Below are 16,210 nucleotides of genomic sequence, written 5' to 3' on the forward strand. Positions count from 1 at the left end.
CCAGCATCACTGTACATCAGATGTACTGATATATGTGTCCTTCTTCAATCTCTGGGACGCCGTTCTCCATTGGCCCATCACCATGACGATGGGAGCCGGTTTCACGGATGCAGTCACTAGGCAACCAGCAGCAGCACTCATGGTGCTATCTTGTAAAAGGAGCAGCTGAGATCTTGATCCAGTATTGTTTGCAAGCCACATGCATTTTTCCTCTAAGGGGAGAATCTATTCATATGTTTAACATGCATTTAACAGATCCTTTTAAAAAAACCTGCTTAATTTAGACTGTGAGAGAGACATCCATAGTGAAACAAATATAGCTAGAACAAGCAATATGGAATAAAGATGATGCTGTCAAAATAGCAGGGTATTTAGAATAAAGATTTATATAGACTTCCCGCCACTCAATTATCATCTTAGCAAAGGCACTGGAAGCATGTTAGTATGATTAAGACATCTTAAAGCACCTCTATTTCATTGCTGTAATGACAGCAAGGCTAATTTCAAGGGACCAACCAAGGACGAAGCACTGAGTATGCAGCGAGACATGAAAGCAAAACACTCCATTATTAAACAAATGCCCAAAGATAAAGATCATCCACATTGGCCTCCAAAATAGATGACAAATAGGCTAGGCAGTGATCACTGATGGGAGTCCTAAATTGAGTGTTCAATGTAAAAAATACTGCGAGACATGTTATATTCATTCATTTTCTGAACTGCTTTATCCTCATTAGGGTCAGACCGACCTGAATTCGAACCCAGAACCCCAGAGCTGTGAGGTCGATGCGCTAACCACTTGCCGCCCCTGGCATGTTATATATGTATATATATTTTTAAGAATATACCAGCTAGCAAAACTGCTCATCTCTTCTCTGGAAGGGAAAATAGATAAATTGTTGCTAGAGAAGATCACATAAATAAACCATTCCCAAAATAGAATAATTGGCAGTTTTCAAATCCTGCAAAATGAGGACATTAGAAGCAAGTAGAAAGCCCAGCGAGAAATATGTATTAATAGACTCCATCTACTGTATGAGCTAGTGCAGACAAAGGACCATTGAAATGTATTGCAATAAAGATGGTAATTAAATATTCCCTTTGATTAGAAGCAGCTTTTTGTGTACATTCTTTTTGTGACCTCCAAATCACAGAGACATACTGCATTCTGGCTAATACGACAGAAGCATGTCTTCCCACTACAAACTGCAACAAAAGTGGTATGATTTCAACTTGAAGTGCTATAAACTATTATGCTGAGTGGCAGTTAGGTTTCATAAAAAGTGACAGAGACTGCTATGGGTATTAAGCTAATGATCTATAAAACCTCTGGGGGTACCATTTAACAGGTGTAGGTACATAACAGAATTGTGGTTGGAACTTTATTTGGTTACATGATCCAGACTCAGTTAAATTACACTGCATCAGACCCCCTCACGAACGCTAACAAAACACACATACACACTCATACTGCAGTCATGCTTGCTTCTTTGAATTCTTAGAAAGGTATGTGAAGTGATATTGATGAGTTCAAGAGATCGAATAAACAGACACCTTCTGTCCAGTGTTTATCAACACAATGCCAATTGATTCTGCAGGCTGTTGCAAGGCCTTATAAATATGATTGAATGAAAATTAATCAATTTTCCTGTATACGCATTACAAGTGCCGATGATGACGGCACAATATAGGTATTGTTGTTATTGTTACAATGGTAGACTGTTTTATCACACATACGATGCACCAATTCATGTATTTTAACCATAATTCTTATATCCCATGCACCATGCTAAAAATTATATCTATATATTTATATATAAAATACTATGTCATCCTTCACAATGTATCACTGGCTCATGTAAAATAAATGTGGCACCTTACGTTGCAAAGTAGAATAGTTATCCATCCTTTGGACTATCAGTGCTGAATCCAATTTGCAGTAAAAGAAGGGAAGAAAAACGGGAAGGAAAAAAATAGTGGTCCTGCAGACAGGCAGTGTTGGATCACTCAGACGAACCGAGCCGAGGTGACTCGAAGACAGGCACCTTGACCCAGTCCACCAGCCGCATCTTTACCGCCCCCGTAGCCCGAGAGCGAAGATGAGCTCATCAGTCCGGCTCGTCACCATCACCGCGAGGTGGTTTAAATCCAGCTGGTGTCACCAGTCAGATGCCTCCAGTCAGTATATGAAATGGAGATAAATTATTAAGCGCAGCCCACTGAGGGTCCATGAAAGACAATTCAACATGCACTAAAGAGGAGGAGATAGATCTTGGAAGCTGCACGGGGGAAAGCTGTGTCCTTCTGCACGAGACCGCTGCATACAGCAGGAGCGTCTCCTCCCATCTATCTCCGAGAGAGGGAGGGAGGGAGGGAGGGAGGAAGAGGACGAGGGAGGGAGGAAAGGAACGGACTGGGCAGATGGATAAAGATGGAATGAGGACGTAGAAGCTATGCTTGTGCGTGAGTCTGCATGGTCAAGTTTTGTGTACGTGTGCAAGCTAAATGTGGGGGGACCAGGAAAAAAAGGTAATAATCTTCTTTGATCATGATCGCTTCTGCACACACATCTCCTCTCATTTTCTGAACCGTTTTATCCTCATTAGGGTCGCGGGGGGTGCTGGAGCCTATCCAAGCTGTCTCCGGGCCAGAGGCGGGCGACACCCTGAATCGTTGGCCAACCAATCGCAGAGCACAAGGAGATGGAGAACCATGCACAATCACAACCATACCTACTGGCAATTTAGAGTGTCCAATCAGCCTACCAAACATGTTTTTTGGAATGTGGGAGGAAACCAGAGTACCCAGAGGAAACCCACACAGGCCCAGGGAGAACATGCAAACTCCACACAGGTGGACCGACCTGGGCTTGAACCTAGGTCCCCATATTAACTGCTTTAATTAAAGCTACGACTTCCATACCAGATCAGTCGAGGCCCACGTTAACTGAACCTTTGGTGCTGTAGGACAACAGGAGGCTGGTGAAAATTGGACTACACTTGATTGGAAAAGAAGAGGAGTAAATATGTGTACTTAAGAAGAGATAGAAGAGCAACACCAGGAGTCTAAGATTGAGAGTACTGACTTTTAATATTAGAACTATGACATGAAAAGGCAGAGAGACGGTTAACATAATGCAGAGGAAGAAGGTAGACACACTGTGATTCCACAAGATCAAGTGAGTAGGTATTAAAGTAAGAGGTGTAGAAGCAGGGTTCAAGTTGTTCTGTCATTGTGTAGACAGGGGAGAAATGGAATTGTGCTATCTTGAACGAGGATTTTATTAGGAATGTCCTGAGGGTAAAAAGAGTGCCAGATAGAGTGATGACTTTGAAACTAGGAATTGAAGGTGACATTCTGAATGTTGTTATTGAGAATGCTCTATAATTAACATGAAATAACAGACAAAGCCTTGTTGCTTCTACACATTTACAAAACTATCATTTGTAAAATGCTCACTTCCTGCAGAGATGGGTTTCGCACCTCTTTTTATCGGAACAGTTGGTATGCCCCGTTATTCGACTACAGGAGCGCCAATCTTTAAGGTGAGAAAAAAAATGTTTCACGTTTGTCATTTTGCTGTTACAAATGTCTTTATCGCTCTTCTGACACTATGTTGTTGTTAATTTTTTTTAGGGGGGGTCACAGACGATTGTGATGCGCATCACTTTTGGTCTCTTTTTATCGCTTCCTTTTTTTGAAAACTTCAAAAATCCAACCAAAAGAGTTTCTGGCTTTATCCCAGAGATCATGATGATATATAGTAATTGTCTCGGCTTGGGCCTGCGTTTTTAGCAGTTATTCTCAAACAGATTTCATGTATATTTAGAAGAAAATCGTAAAATTGACCTTACAGGATCTTTTTGTGAACAGGATCAAAAAAACATTGATCATTTTGGTGGTTACTTTCAGTGTTACCTGAATAGAAACTGCAACGCAACCAGTCATACAATTTTACGGAAGCCCCGGAAAGAATCAAGAAGCTGCGGGTGCCCAAAATGGTGAATCGTTGTGCCTATGTAAATCAGATACAAGAGACCCAAAGAGTTTTTTTGGGAGAAACGCAGTTCTTTCTGTTCCCAAAGCCAAAATCGCAATTTGAATGGTGGCTTCAGTGAATAAAATAATATGGTAGGGCCGAAAACATCTAAAATGTATAAAAGTGGATATTATAGCTGTAGTTACAATTATCAAGTATGTTACGACAATGGCATCACTATAATGACTAATTATAGCTGTTTCATTAACTAGGTAGTTAACTTCACTTTGTTTCCAGTCAGGCCTATGACTGCCCTAACATTAAACCGATACTTTCTGTTTTTAAGTAAGCATAGTGTCCAATTAAGCACCTTGAATCTATTTTATTTTTCATCCAACAACTTGTGTAGGGACAACTTAGTAACCCAGCCCCTTTCTTGTTGTAAATGTGACCTTTAAACTATTTGCCTGAATAGTTTGTGACATTTTTTCTCATCTCATCTCATTTTCTCACTAGGTTCACGAGGGGTGCTGGAGCCTATCCCAGTTGACTTTGGGCCAGAGGCAGGGGACAGCCTGAATTGGTGGCCAGCCAATCACAGGGCACAACGAAACAAACAACCATTCACGCTCACACTCATACTTAGGGGCAATTTAGAGTGTCCAATCAGCCTACCATGCATGTTTTTGGAATGTGGGAGAGTACCCGGAGAAAACCCACGCAGACCTGGAGAACTTGCAAATTCCACACATGTGGACCAACCTGGATTTGAACCCAGGTCTCCCAATGTGAGGCTGACACGCTAACCACTCAGCAGCCGGCCCCCTGAGAATGTTTTAAATATTTTAAATATAACCCTCCACGACATATTGACCATATTGGTATTTGCCTTAATATGAAGGATTTTGCACCAGTATCCCTCTGAAATAAATCACTAAAAACTCTCCTTTAAATGTGTTTCTGCAAAGGATGGGAAGGTGAAGAGAATGCTTTGGAAGAGAATGAAGAATGGAAAGCAACTCGGTCCTGATGATATATAGTAATTGTCTAGGGGAGGGAGCTGAGGTGTTTCCGACTGGGTTATTTAACAAGATCTTACATGGTGAGAAGATGCCTGAGGAAAAGAGGAGAAGTGTGATGGTGCCCATTTTTAAAAACAAGGTAAAAATGCTCTGGCAATTGAAGAGGAATGCAGCTGATAAGCCACACAATTCAGCTAAGGGGAAGAGTATTTCAGGCTCAACTAATGGCAGAGGTGAGAATTTGTGAACAACAGGTTAGGGTTTCATGCACAAAGGAAGTATCAGATCTGATCCTGTATTTGCATTGCAGATGTTAGTTAAAATATAAACATAAAGAAGATTGGAGGGAGCTGTGTTGCGTCTTTGTAGATTTAAAAAGGCTTCTGACAGCGTGCCCAGAGGGGAACAATGGTTTTGTATCAGAGAGTCTCGAGTTGCATAGATGTACCCTAACACGGTTTGGGGTATCTATGATGATGATTGTGAGACTGGTGAGTCCTGCTGTCGCTATGTCAGAGGAGTTTAAAGTGAGCCCTTTCTTTTTCGATATGGCGAATAACAGGCTGACAGACCAGGTGAGACAGGAATCTCAACTTACTATGTTGTTCATAGATAACATTGTGATCGATAGTGAGAGAAGGGAATGGGTGGAGGAGAAGCTCGAGTGGTTAAGTTTTGCCCTAGAAAGGGGAAGAATGAAAGCAAGATGCAGAATACATGTGTATGTATGAATGAGAGGGAACAAAGTGAGAGAGTGAAAAAGACAAAGAATGTGGAGAGGTTAAAATACTTGGGGTCAACAGTCCAAAGTGTGTGTAAGCAAGCTGAAACAGGCAGCGAATAGTGCCAGGTTTTATGTGTGATAAAAGCGTTTTAGCTAAAATAAAAGGAACTATTTGATGAGACCAGGGTTGTTGTTTGATCTGGAGACAATGTTGCTGAGGAAAGGGGAGGAAGCAGTGCAAGATGTAGCAGAGTATAAGATGCTAAGGATCTCTTTGGGGCTGATCAAAATGGATAGAATCAGGAATGAGCTCATCAGAGGGAGAGTACATGTTGGAAGATTAGAAGATAGTCAGAGATGCCAGACTGAAATGGTTTGGATGTATCCAGAGATGAAATAGTGAATATATTCGACAACAGATGCTAAGCCTCTAACTGCCAACCAGGAGGCTTAGAGGAAGAACAAAAACAAGTTCAAGGATGTGGTGAGCGAAATCATGAAGGTGGTTGGCGTGGGAGAAGAGGATGCACAAGACAAGGTCAGAGAGAAGAAACAGAATTGCAGTGGCGACACCTGAAGGGAAAAGTTGAAATGAAAAAAAATACATTAACGGCTTTATAATTTCCTCTCAGAGAAGCCACCTTTCTGTGTTTTTCTTCCGACTCTCAGAGTTTATCTGAAGGTATATTGAGCCTCTACACAGGATGTTGTTTCTTTATCCGGCATTTTGTGAATGGGAGTTGCTAGGAAACTGGAAAGCAGTGCAACACAGAGAGCTTATATCATTCCATGTATCCAACTGCAGATAAGTGTATCTATCTATCTATCTATCCATTCCTCCATCCATTGTTTTTGTTCCAGACTCACCCTTCAATTTTAATTCTGGGAATCGTCTATGATTCATATATACTGAATATTACATCATATTTTCTGCTTGCACTGCAACATTCTGCCTCTCACTTCCATCAATCCCTTGTATAGACTGTAAAAAGGAGTGGACTGCATACTTAATTGGCCGCCAGTCAATCACAGGGTGCATACTTTATAGACAGACAACTGGACACGCAATTATACCGTTTCCGAGGAAGAATTGAACCCAGTGACAAAAAGAAGCATTTTGTTGAAAAAAATGTAGATTGCTACATTGTTTCAACAAGTATATAAACTTGTCAGACAGCGTATACTGTTGACTGTAACTCATATGAGAGTTAAAGCAATGACCTGATTCAACACAGATGTTGTGAGAAGAGTAGCTAAATGTCTCATTAGCAGGCCCAAATCCATTACATATTTTACTTTGTAACATGCAGCTTTTATAATAATACAGTATATTCTTTTTTTTTAAATCTCTCCTTTTAAAAAATCCACTTAAATTCATCCCAAGGCCTAACACATCATTATGACAGTGCTACTTAGTTAAAAGTCTCTAAGCATAATGACAAATGTTCCCTTTTGAAAACACTCGAATTCCGAAGAGAATCATCCATCCATGCTCAATGTGTATCATATTCTCCAAATGCACCCTTAGCTCCATAGGTCTCTGTTTGGGGGAAAACTGTTAATTTCAGGTAAATGCTGATTTGTTTTCAAGACCCTTACTGCCACTACAGAATGGCCATTTAAGTCTAACCACGGATAATTAGACATATTTTAAAAGAACAGATATCCAAATCATGCAGTGAGATTGTTCTTTATGTGAACTTATATCTAATGCATGCCATTATACGTTATCTAGATATAGATAGTTATATACGATATTCTCAGCAACATTTTTTTTCTTGTTGGCCACGTTGTTGTTATGGTTTCATTTGGAATAGCTATATCTGTCAAATAGGCTTTCAAAATTAATCCACTAATGAATTATCTTTTAATCATTTGTTTTTCATTCGACAAGGACAGTAAATGTATAAAAAATGTAAAACCAGAATTAGTATGTTTTATTTATTTATTTATTTTAAATACTTAAAAGCTGACTGAAACATGTATTTATTCATTTAAAAGGTCAAAACAGTAAATATTCTATATGCATTTATAATCTTCTTCCAAATTGTCATCATGATTCAAATAATAAAACATGGTGTCTACTACACATAATTTACTTTGGCGGGTGGCACAAAATGATGTGGGAGGCCAGATCTGGCTCCTGGGACACCGGTCATTAGTGTACCTGGCAACTATACAATAAAAGCACATTCATACTGCAAGCGGTTTGTTTGCGTTCACAACGTGGTAGGTCAGGGGTGCCCATTACGTAGATCGTGATCTACCGGTAGATCACCAAGGAACTATCAGTAGATCGCACGACCATAATATTTTGATCCCTCCCCTATGTCGGTTTCCTTAGTTAAGCTCTTATTAATTTGGCATGTCCTCAGTAAGCTTTAGCATGAATCGAGAGTGGATTTTCACCCCTGTTCCCTGCCGCTCCCGTAAATGTTGATAGAGTCTAATTCAAGGTACACCAACATAAATAATTGCTGAGCTTTGTCGGTGGCCTGTAAAAAAAAAAGGTAGATCGTGGAAAGGTTAACTCCGTGAAAAGTAGATCATGGAGGAAAAAAGTTTGAACACCCCTGTCGTAGGTATTCTCAAGTATGTCAATTAATCTGGCAAATTCCTCTGCCAGCGAAATGTCTACGATGTGAAGGATCTTATTGTAGTCATGATAGATAAGTCCATTTAATTACTTGTTTCCTGATAAAACTATGAAAAACAAAGGTTGTAGTCATCCATTGTTTATTCACAAGTGGTATAGTCAAGGTGGGACATGCCACTTTCATATTTCTATGGAATTCACGTTATCGTGCCTGAATTTGCGAGTTCTCATGAGAGCCTTCGTGATTTCTTCTATTTGTTTGCAGCAACTTTTCGCAAACGATAAACTTTGGCTTGAGCTGTTTTCGTAGTCGTGATGCAGACGCAACATAGCAACTCGGATGTATTTGCTGAGTAACACCCGCAAAGCTTGCCAGAGGTTTTGTCAAACTTCATCAAAAACTCTGGAGAATTCACAAATGAATAAGACTCCATCTGATGCTTTTAAAAAAGACGATTTTAAAAAGGTGAACATCCACTGTTTGCTAAGACTAGAGGATTCGAAGGGAACTAGCATTCATGGGCTTTCAACCAACAGTCAAAAGACTTTATGCCTAGCTTTAAGTCTTTTAACTTAGTTTTAATTTAGAAAGGAACGATTTAAAGTTGTTTTGCGTATTGTATGGCTTTTTTGCGATACAAGCACGAAACAATACCCAAGCAGAAGCGTTCAGGAATCACAATAACATGTTCAAACATTTAAAATACACCGTTATGGCATTCAGGGTAGTTTGCAGATAGTTATTTTCTCGCACAGATGACAACATCAATTTCCCAACAATACCAGGGCTAGCAAAATTTGAAATTGCTTGCTAAAAGTGGGTAAAGACAGGATTTTCTCATTTGAATGTTCTTGTAATATGGTCCCAGGAGTGTTTCCCTTGTGTTTTTTCTCCCATACTTTAGCCATTAAGTAGCACGGGCGGGAGATGCAGTCACAAAGAATCATTTGTCAGTGCTTCATCTACCATGAAATATTCGCTGCAACGTCGCATTGTTTGGAAAAAAGTCATTACAGTAAATTCCACTCACAAAAGGAGTTATTTTTAAAGCAGCAGCCAACAGCATATATGGAAAGTGGTGTGAATAAAAACATACGAGAAGAAACCTTTTAAATAACAGCAACATTAAATTTTATGCTCTTTGGTAACTGACTGCCACCTAGTGACCCAGATTGACACTCTCCTGTTGGAAGGCTTTTCTTTTTTCCTGACTCAGCTAACATGCATGATTAGGAAGTTACTATAGCAACAGCAGATAATGGGAGTGAGCGAGGAGGAGAAAGGAAGGACATGGAGAGAATAAACCTACACCAAGCAAATGTTACACTCAACTGGCTGCACGTAGGGCCCAACACCCACGTATACACGAAGATCACGTACGTCCATGATGTCACTCATACCAGAATGTTAGTGAGGGCTAACGAACACCAGTATTATCATTAACTTTGTTCTATGTTCAGTAAAGTACTTAAGTCAGATTTCTTTTAATCACTGACAGCACATTAGCATTATTTTCACTACTGAGTCCTTTTTGTATCTGGGAATCAGAGGTGTGCCTTTAGCATGCGTGAAACATCTTTAATAATGAATGCTTTTTATGCTCAACAATACGTCTTGTAAAGTGTGAACTAATTCTCTGTTTTACAGCTACATCACATCCATCTACCAGATTCGGGGAGTAAAAAAAATCACTTCAGATCATTGCCGTAAGTACAATATGTTAACACTTCTGATGCTTAATGGTCACTGAAATAAATAATCAGTCATTCATTTTCCAAACCGCTTATCCTCACAACAGGGAGGGGTTGCTGGAGCCTATCGAAGTCCCTGAGGTGGGGGACAATCTGAACCTGCGGCCAGCCAATCGCAGGGCACAATGAGACGGACAACCATTCACACTCACACTCATACCTAGGGCAATTTAGAGTGTTCAACCAGCCTATGCTCCTTGTTTTTGGGATGTGGGTGGAAACTGGAGTACCCAGAGAAAATCTACACAAGCCCCGGGAGAACATGCAAACTTTCATACAGTGAGGACCTGGGATCGAACCATCAGCCCCAGAACTGGCGACGCGCTAACAACTTGGCCGCCGGGCTGGCCCGAAACGAATATACTTTATATAAATAATTAAACACACAACCTAGCCCATTGAGAGTTCTATAACTATTGAAACCACCGTGGGTGACTTTTCAACTCAAAAAAAGCATCAGTTCTAACCGCAACAGTCAATGTACTTTGCATATTTTTTTTACTAAATGCAAAATTCTACTCTCATCTTTGTCCAACCATGAAATCTTAATGAAACAGCAAAAGCATTGCTGGTATTCACTGAAATTTATCATCTTGGAAAATATAAATACTAACTCATCTGAATGTAGAGGATCCGAAAGCATAACCCGTGTAGAATTATTTTATCCTCCTGTTTATCCCATCAAATACATCATATTTATATAATCCCTCCATCCTTGTATAGTTGGCAAAATTTAAAGGTTCTTCCTCACTGTAGCTCATTATGCAAACAAAAAATTCTAGAAAATTAAAATCCAAACAAAACAAAAGCTCATGTCATTATCACCAACCTACCGTGATGGCCGATGAAGTTCTGGTGTTGGCGTTGTAGTGACTGCCACCCTGGAGATCAATGATGACTGAAGCCTATATCTCCAGGTGACAGCCTATGGTTGGTCAGATTCATCTCTACCTTTTTGTGACTCTACCCAGTGGCCCCTGGCAAGGGCTTATGGGTACCAAGCTCTTGTGAACATGTCGAAGAGAACTGGGGCCATGAATGAGTTTCCTTTTAAAAGTGGTCTTGGTGCAGATTCTTCCTACTGGAGTCATATAGGTGCTCTGTGAACAAAAAAAAATTGGTCAGCTTACTTTGGCAGTCTAATTCCTGGTAAAGTTATTGTTTGGTCAGACGTTTGGTCTACCGGACATTTGGTCAACCGGACGTTTGGTAGAACGGACGTTTGGTAGAACGGACATTTGGTAGAACGGACGTTTGGTAGAACGGACGTTTGGTCGCCAGGTTTACTGTTGATATTTTGATATTAGATATTTAGATATTAAACTCTCTCTGTCTCATGATTATAATTTTGAGAGCTGGTTTCAACAGTAACAACCCGGCGACCAAACGTCCGTTCTACCAAACGTCCGGTCGACCAAACGTCCGGTCGACCAAACGTCCGGTCGACCAAACGTCCGGTCGACCAAACGTCTGGGGACCAAACGTCCGGGCACCAAACGTCTTTCGACAAAACGTCCGAGTACCCCCACCACCACCACCACCACCACCCCACCCAACCTGCTTAGAGCCAACATCATCACCACAGCAAAAACCAACTGACAATCATTGTTCTTCACAAATGGCACCATTCCAAAAAATCTTGAAGCAAGTGTTTGTGGAAGGCAATGCTCATAATACTAATGAACATAAAAGTTAATAAGTCAACTTAAACTTTGAAATAATCCATTGGTAATAAAAAGATGGCATTATTTTAGTTTCTTCCAACGTTTAGTTTTTGATGCTGTTCATCAAAATATTGAGTTATGGGGAGCTGGAGCATGTCCACAAGACTTCTTGTAAAGGTAAACTACAACCTGTACAGATCTACACTCAAACATAGCAAATCCTATCCCAGCATAGCCTATGCCCCCTGACTTTGGGTCATAGGCAGACTACACCCCAGATTGGTCGCCAGTCAGCTGAAGGGCATCAGTTAAAAAAAAAAAAAATAACGAGTATGTGCTTTAATATCGTGAAATTAATTCTTCTCCAAATCCTCAATCTTTCCAAAATGTGAAGTTTTATTTTTTTCCCCAAAACATATCGTAAAGTAATGAGGATGGTAATACATTAAACTCCACTCTATAGCCTACATCTATCACACTCCTGCTCTTTTTATCCTATCCATCATAGAATCATGTCAGTGATGGGTGAAATAATAAAGGAATTAAAATGGAACATAGATCCCTGAGGTCTGCTTTTCTGGGACGGTCACACAGAGAAAAGAGCGAATACACACCTTCTACCCATGCACCCGCACACACACACTTGAGTGTATGCAAGAAAATATAATATAGTACCGTATTTTGCGGGCTATAAGTCACAATTTTTTCATAGTTTGGCTGGGTCTGCAACTAATACTCAAGTGTGACTTATTTAAGGTTTTCTCGCTGACCACCGACAGCCTGTTATGTTGTGTTTTTGTTTTTTTTGTTTTTTGGCGCTAGAATTATCTGAAAAACGTATGTTAACATATATGGCCTATATGGCCTGTTGCTCTCCATTTTATCAGTGTCATATTAAATAAAAATTTGCCTTTCCCGAAAATAAAAAATAAAAATTATATATATATATATATATATATATATATATATATATAAATATATATATATATATATATATATATATATATATATATATATATATATATATAAATATATATATATATATATATATATATATATTTATATATATATATATATATAATTTTTATTTTTTATTTTCGGGAAAGGCAAATTTTTATTTAATATGACACTGATAAAATGGAGAGCAACAGGCCATATAGGCCATATATGTTAACATACGTTTATATATAAATATATATATATATAAATATATATATATATATATATATATATATATAAATATATATATATATATATATATATATTTATATATTAGTTTTTTAAATTTATTGTTTTTTTTTTTATGTGTATATAAACATACATATATCTCATCTAATTTTTCTGAACCGCTTCATCCTCATTAAGGTCGTGGGGGTGTGGAGCCTATCCCAGCTGACAGCTGACTCCGGGCCAGAGGCGGGGGACACCCTGAATCGGTGACCAGTCGATCCCAGGGCACAAGGAGACGGACGACCATTCACGCTCACACTCATACCTTGGGGCAATTTAGAGTGTCCAATCAGCCTACCATGCATGTCTTTTAAATGTGGGAGGAAACCGGAGTACCCGGAGGAAACCCACGCAAGCCCGGGGAGAACATGCAAACTCCACACAGGTGGACCGACCTGAACATGAACCCAGGACCCCAGAGCTGTAAGGCCGACGTGCTAACCACTCACTCCACCGGGCTGCATATATATAGGGTGGCCCGGCGGCTGAGAAGTGAGGGCGTCGGCCTCACAATGGAAGTATACTATATACTAGGTTCAAATCCAGGTTGGTCCACCTGTGTGGAGTTTGCATCTTCTCCCCAGGCCTGCTTGGGTTTTCTCCGGTTGCTCTGGTTTCCTCCCACATTCCAAAGACATGCATGGTATGCCGATTAGACACTCTAAATTGCCCCCATTTGCCTGAATTGCCACATTTTGAGTGTGAATGATTGTCCGTCTCCTTGTGCCCTGCAATTGGCTGGCTACCGATTCAGAGTCTCCCCGTCTCAGCCCCGAAGTCAACTGGGATAGGCTCCAGCAACCCCCGCGACCCTAATGAGGATAAAGCGGTTCAGAAAATGAGATGAGATAGTATTAATTGTCGATCGAATTATGCTAATTCAATGTAAAATACGCTTCTCCTTACAAAAATCCGAGTTACAATACCACCTCTGAAATGAACCACTTTCGTAAGTAGAGGGACTAGTGTTTTAAAACATAATAATTACTCTAAAATATTCATTCATTTTCCGTTCTACTTATCCTCACAAGGGTCGATGGAGCCTACTACTACTAGCCAACTATGGGCAGTAGGCAGGGGACACCCTGAATTGATGACCAACAGATCGCGAAGGACAATGAGATGAAATAATATTCTCACATTCACACTGAGGTACAATTTAAAGCGTTCCTACAGCCTACTATTTGCAATGGTTAACCTGGTTTTGATGTATCTCTTCAAGTGGCTTTCCTTCAACAGTGGGCGAAGGTTGAGCGTCATGTCCAAAGTACAGTCCTTATATATAGTGTACTTACACCACGTGGTGGCCGAAAGTGGAACAGCATGAGTAAATAGAAAATAAACAGGCATCAAGTTGCAACAGAGAGAGCAACATCTAATGGTTTGAGACATATATAAAGAATCTGGTGCAGTGATGACTTGATTTTTGTAATTTTTCTTTCAGTGCTGTATGCATTACATGACACAAAATAGAAATATAGTGATAGCATTGTGCATACAGGCTTAAATGTAGGAAAGGATGGAGATAAAAAGAGTGAAATCTTGAAGCAATATAAAGAGGGAAGAAGAATGTGTCTTTCAGAGGCCCAGGGGGTATCCTGCATTCCCAGAATGCTTTGCTCTAACCTACTTTGTGTTTCTGTTTCTGTCTTTGTCTCTTTTCTGCCCTGAGTGGGCTGCTGAGTGAGTTTTTGTGTAGTGTGCGCATTTCTAGAGTTCACTTCTCTTGAAACCAGTTAGAGAAATGTACAAATTTCAGACATTGCGCTTTGCTTTAACAAGATTCACTGTATATATGTCGAATGCATCAAATAAAAATACATGAGAGAAGTAGTGAGGAAAAAAAAGAAAGCAATGTGTAGCCAACGTGTAGTATACAATACGATAATTATCCGTGTGTGGGTGTGCCACGTATCGTGTACATGTATAAAAACCTATTTGTGTGGTGTTGTGCGGGAGTTTCATTGTTGCGCAGGCTGAATCAGCTCAGCAACACTTTGTTACCATGGAAACTAATGAGAATGTGGAAGGTGGCGTGAGGAGAACAAGTCTTGTGAATTATCCTGATCAAAGTGAATTAGGCCTATAATAGGTCAATATATGAACTGTATGTGTAGCAGCTGTGCTGCCATAACCATGAGCAAAGTTACAGTTGATTTAAATAAAACATTTAACCAGTGTTTACTAGCTTTGTTTGCTCATTATAAATTTGTTGTCAATTTATAGTACTGCCAATAAATTTGCATCCCTATCATTTAGTGAGCTGTGCTAATGAGCTAATGAACTGTGTTAAATAGACATTGAAGTGTTAGAAACATCTCGTGCATCCAATCCGAGATCTTTAATTCATCCAAATACAGTTAAGTGATTTAAACAAGATCAAACTAGATGTGTGGTAAAAAAAAAATTAAAATATAAATTTGCTTAAAAAGATCTTGGACAATAATTTTGTTGTCGGTAAGTGTTTCATACTCTGAAATTCATTTTTACTAGGTAAAACAGTATTTAAAAAGCACAAAGATAATGTTTAACATAAAGTCATGTATTTTATTACTACATAACTGCTATGATAATGAAGAAGAGATTTAAAGGTGAAAGCCCAAAGTTCACATATTTAGCTCTTTTTTTCATGCAATGGCAGAAAAAATGTACATCAAGTTAGGTGCATTTCTAAAACTATACAAAACATTTAGCCTATTTGAAGAAAACATTGGAACACAATATATTCTCAGGGCATTTTCATCTCATAAAATACTGCTGAATACTGCACTATATAACCAAAATGTCTTTGATATTGTTCTGTTCAGACAAACAAAAGTGAAAATTGTCATCAGCAAAGTAATGCTGTTAGCAGGGCATTATCAACACTTCCTTGATTCAAAGAGGGTATCACAAACTGTGTGAAAATCATCAACAACTTTAAAGGTCTGAAGAGCCAGTCAGAGGGTGTTCACTCCTGTGGCTCTGTGCGTGTGTGCATGTCCATGAGCATTCTGTGTGTGGGTGGACAGTGTGTGATCAGAGTTGTCTTGCAGAAAAGAACATATCTGCATATTCAAATTCAAATATAAACCAATGCAAAAATCTCATATTTTATCATTACCATGACCATGCATTATAAAAGCCACTAAAAGAAACTCGAACAAGGAAGGAGGAGAACCAGAAGAGGAAAGTCACTGCTGGCTTGAGTCGAAGAGGTTAAAGAATCAGTAACACGGAGGAGAAACCGTGTGGGATGAATTT

General features: G+C 39.4%; 1 protein-coding gene across 12 annotated transcripts in view; it reads right to left on the bottom strand.

Annotated features, from left to right (window-relative positions):
* The window catches only part of lrrc7 (leucine rich repeat containing 7), an 83,523-nt gene that overhangs the window by 61,047 nt on the left and 6,266 nt on the right, over nt 1–16,210 (bottom strand). For 7 of the 12 annotated variants that reach the window (XM_077607003.1, XM_077607000.1, XM_077607006.1 and 4 more), the window contains exon 1: nt 1,882–2,349. Coding sequence is in view for 10 of the 12 variants with exons in the window: in XM_077607000.1 (XP_077463126.1) it covers nt 1,882–1,906 (25 nt within the window). In the remaining 2 variants the exon portion in view is untranslated. Of the gene's footprint in view, nt 1–1,881; nt 2,351–10,906; nt 11,174–16,210 lie in introns of those variants that run through there. The other 5 variants (XM_077607001.1, XM_077606999.1, XM_077607004.1 and 2 more) reach the window with 3 other exon arrangements.

The sequence above is a fragment of the Stigmatopora argus genome, chromosome 8 (assembly GCF_051989625.1).
Source record: "Stigmatopora argus isolate UIUO_Sarg chromosome 8, RoL_Sarg_1.0, whole genome shotgun sequence".
In the NCBI taxonomy this organism is placed as follows: Eukaryota; Metazoa; Chordata; class Actinopteri; order Syngnathiformes; family Syngnathidae; genus Stigmatopora; species Stigmatopora argus.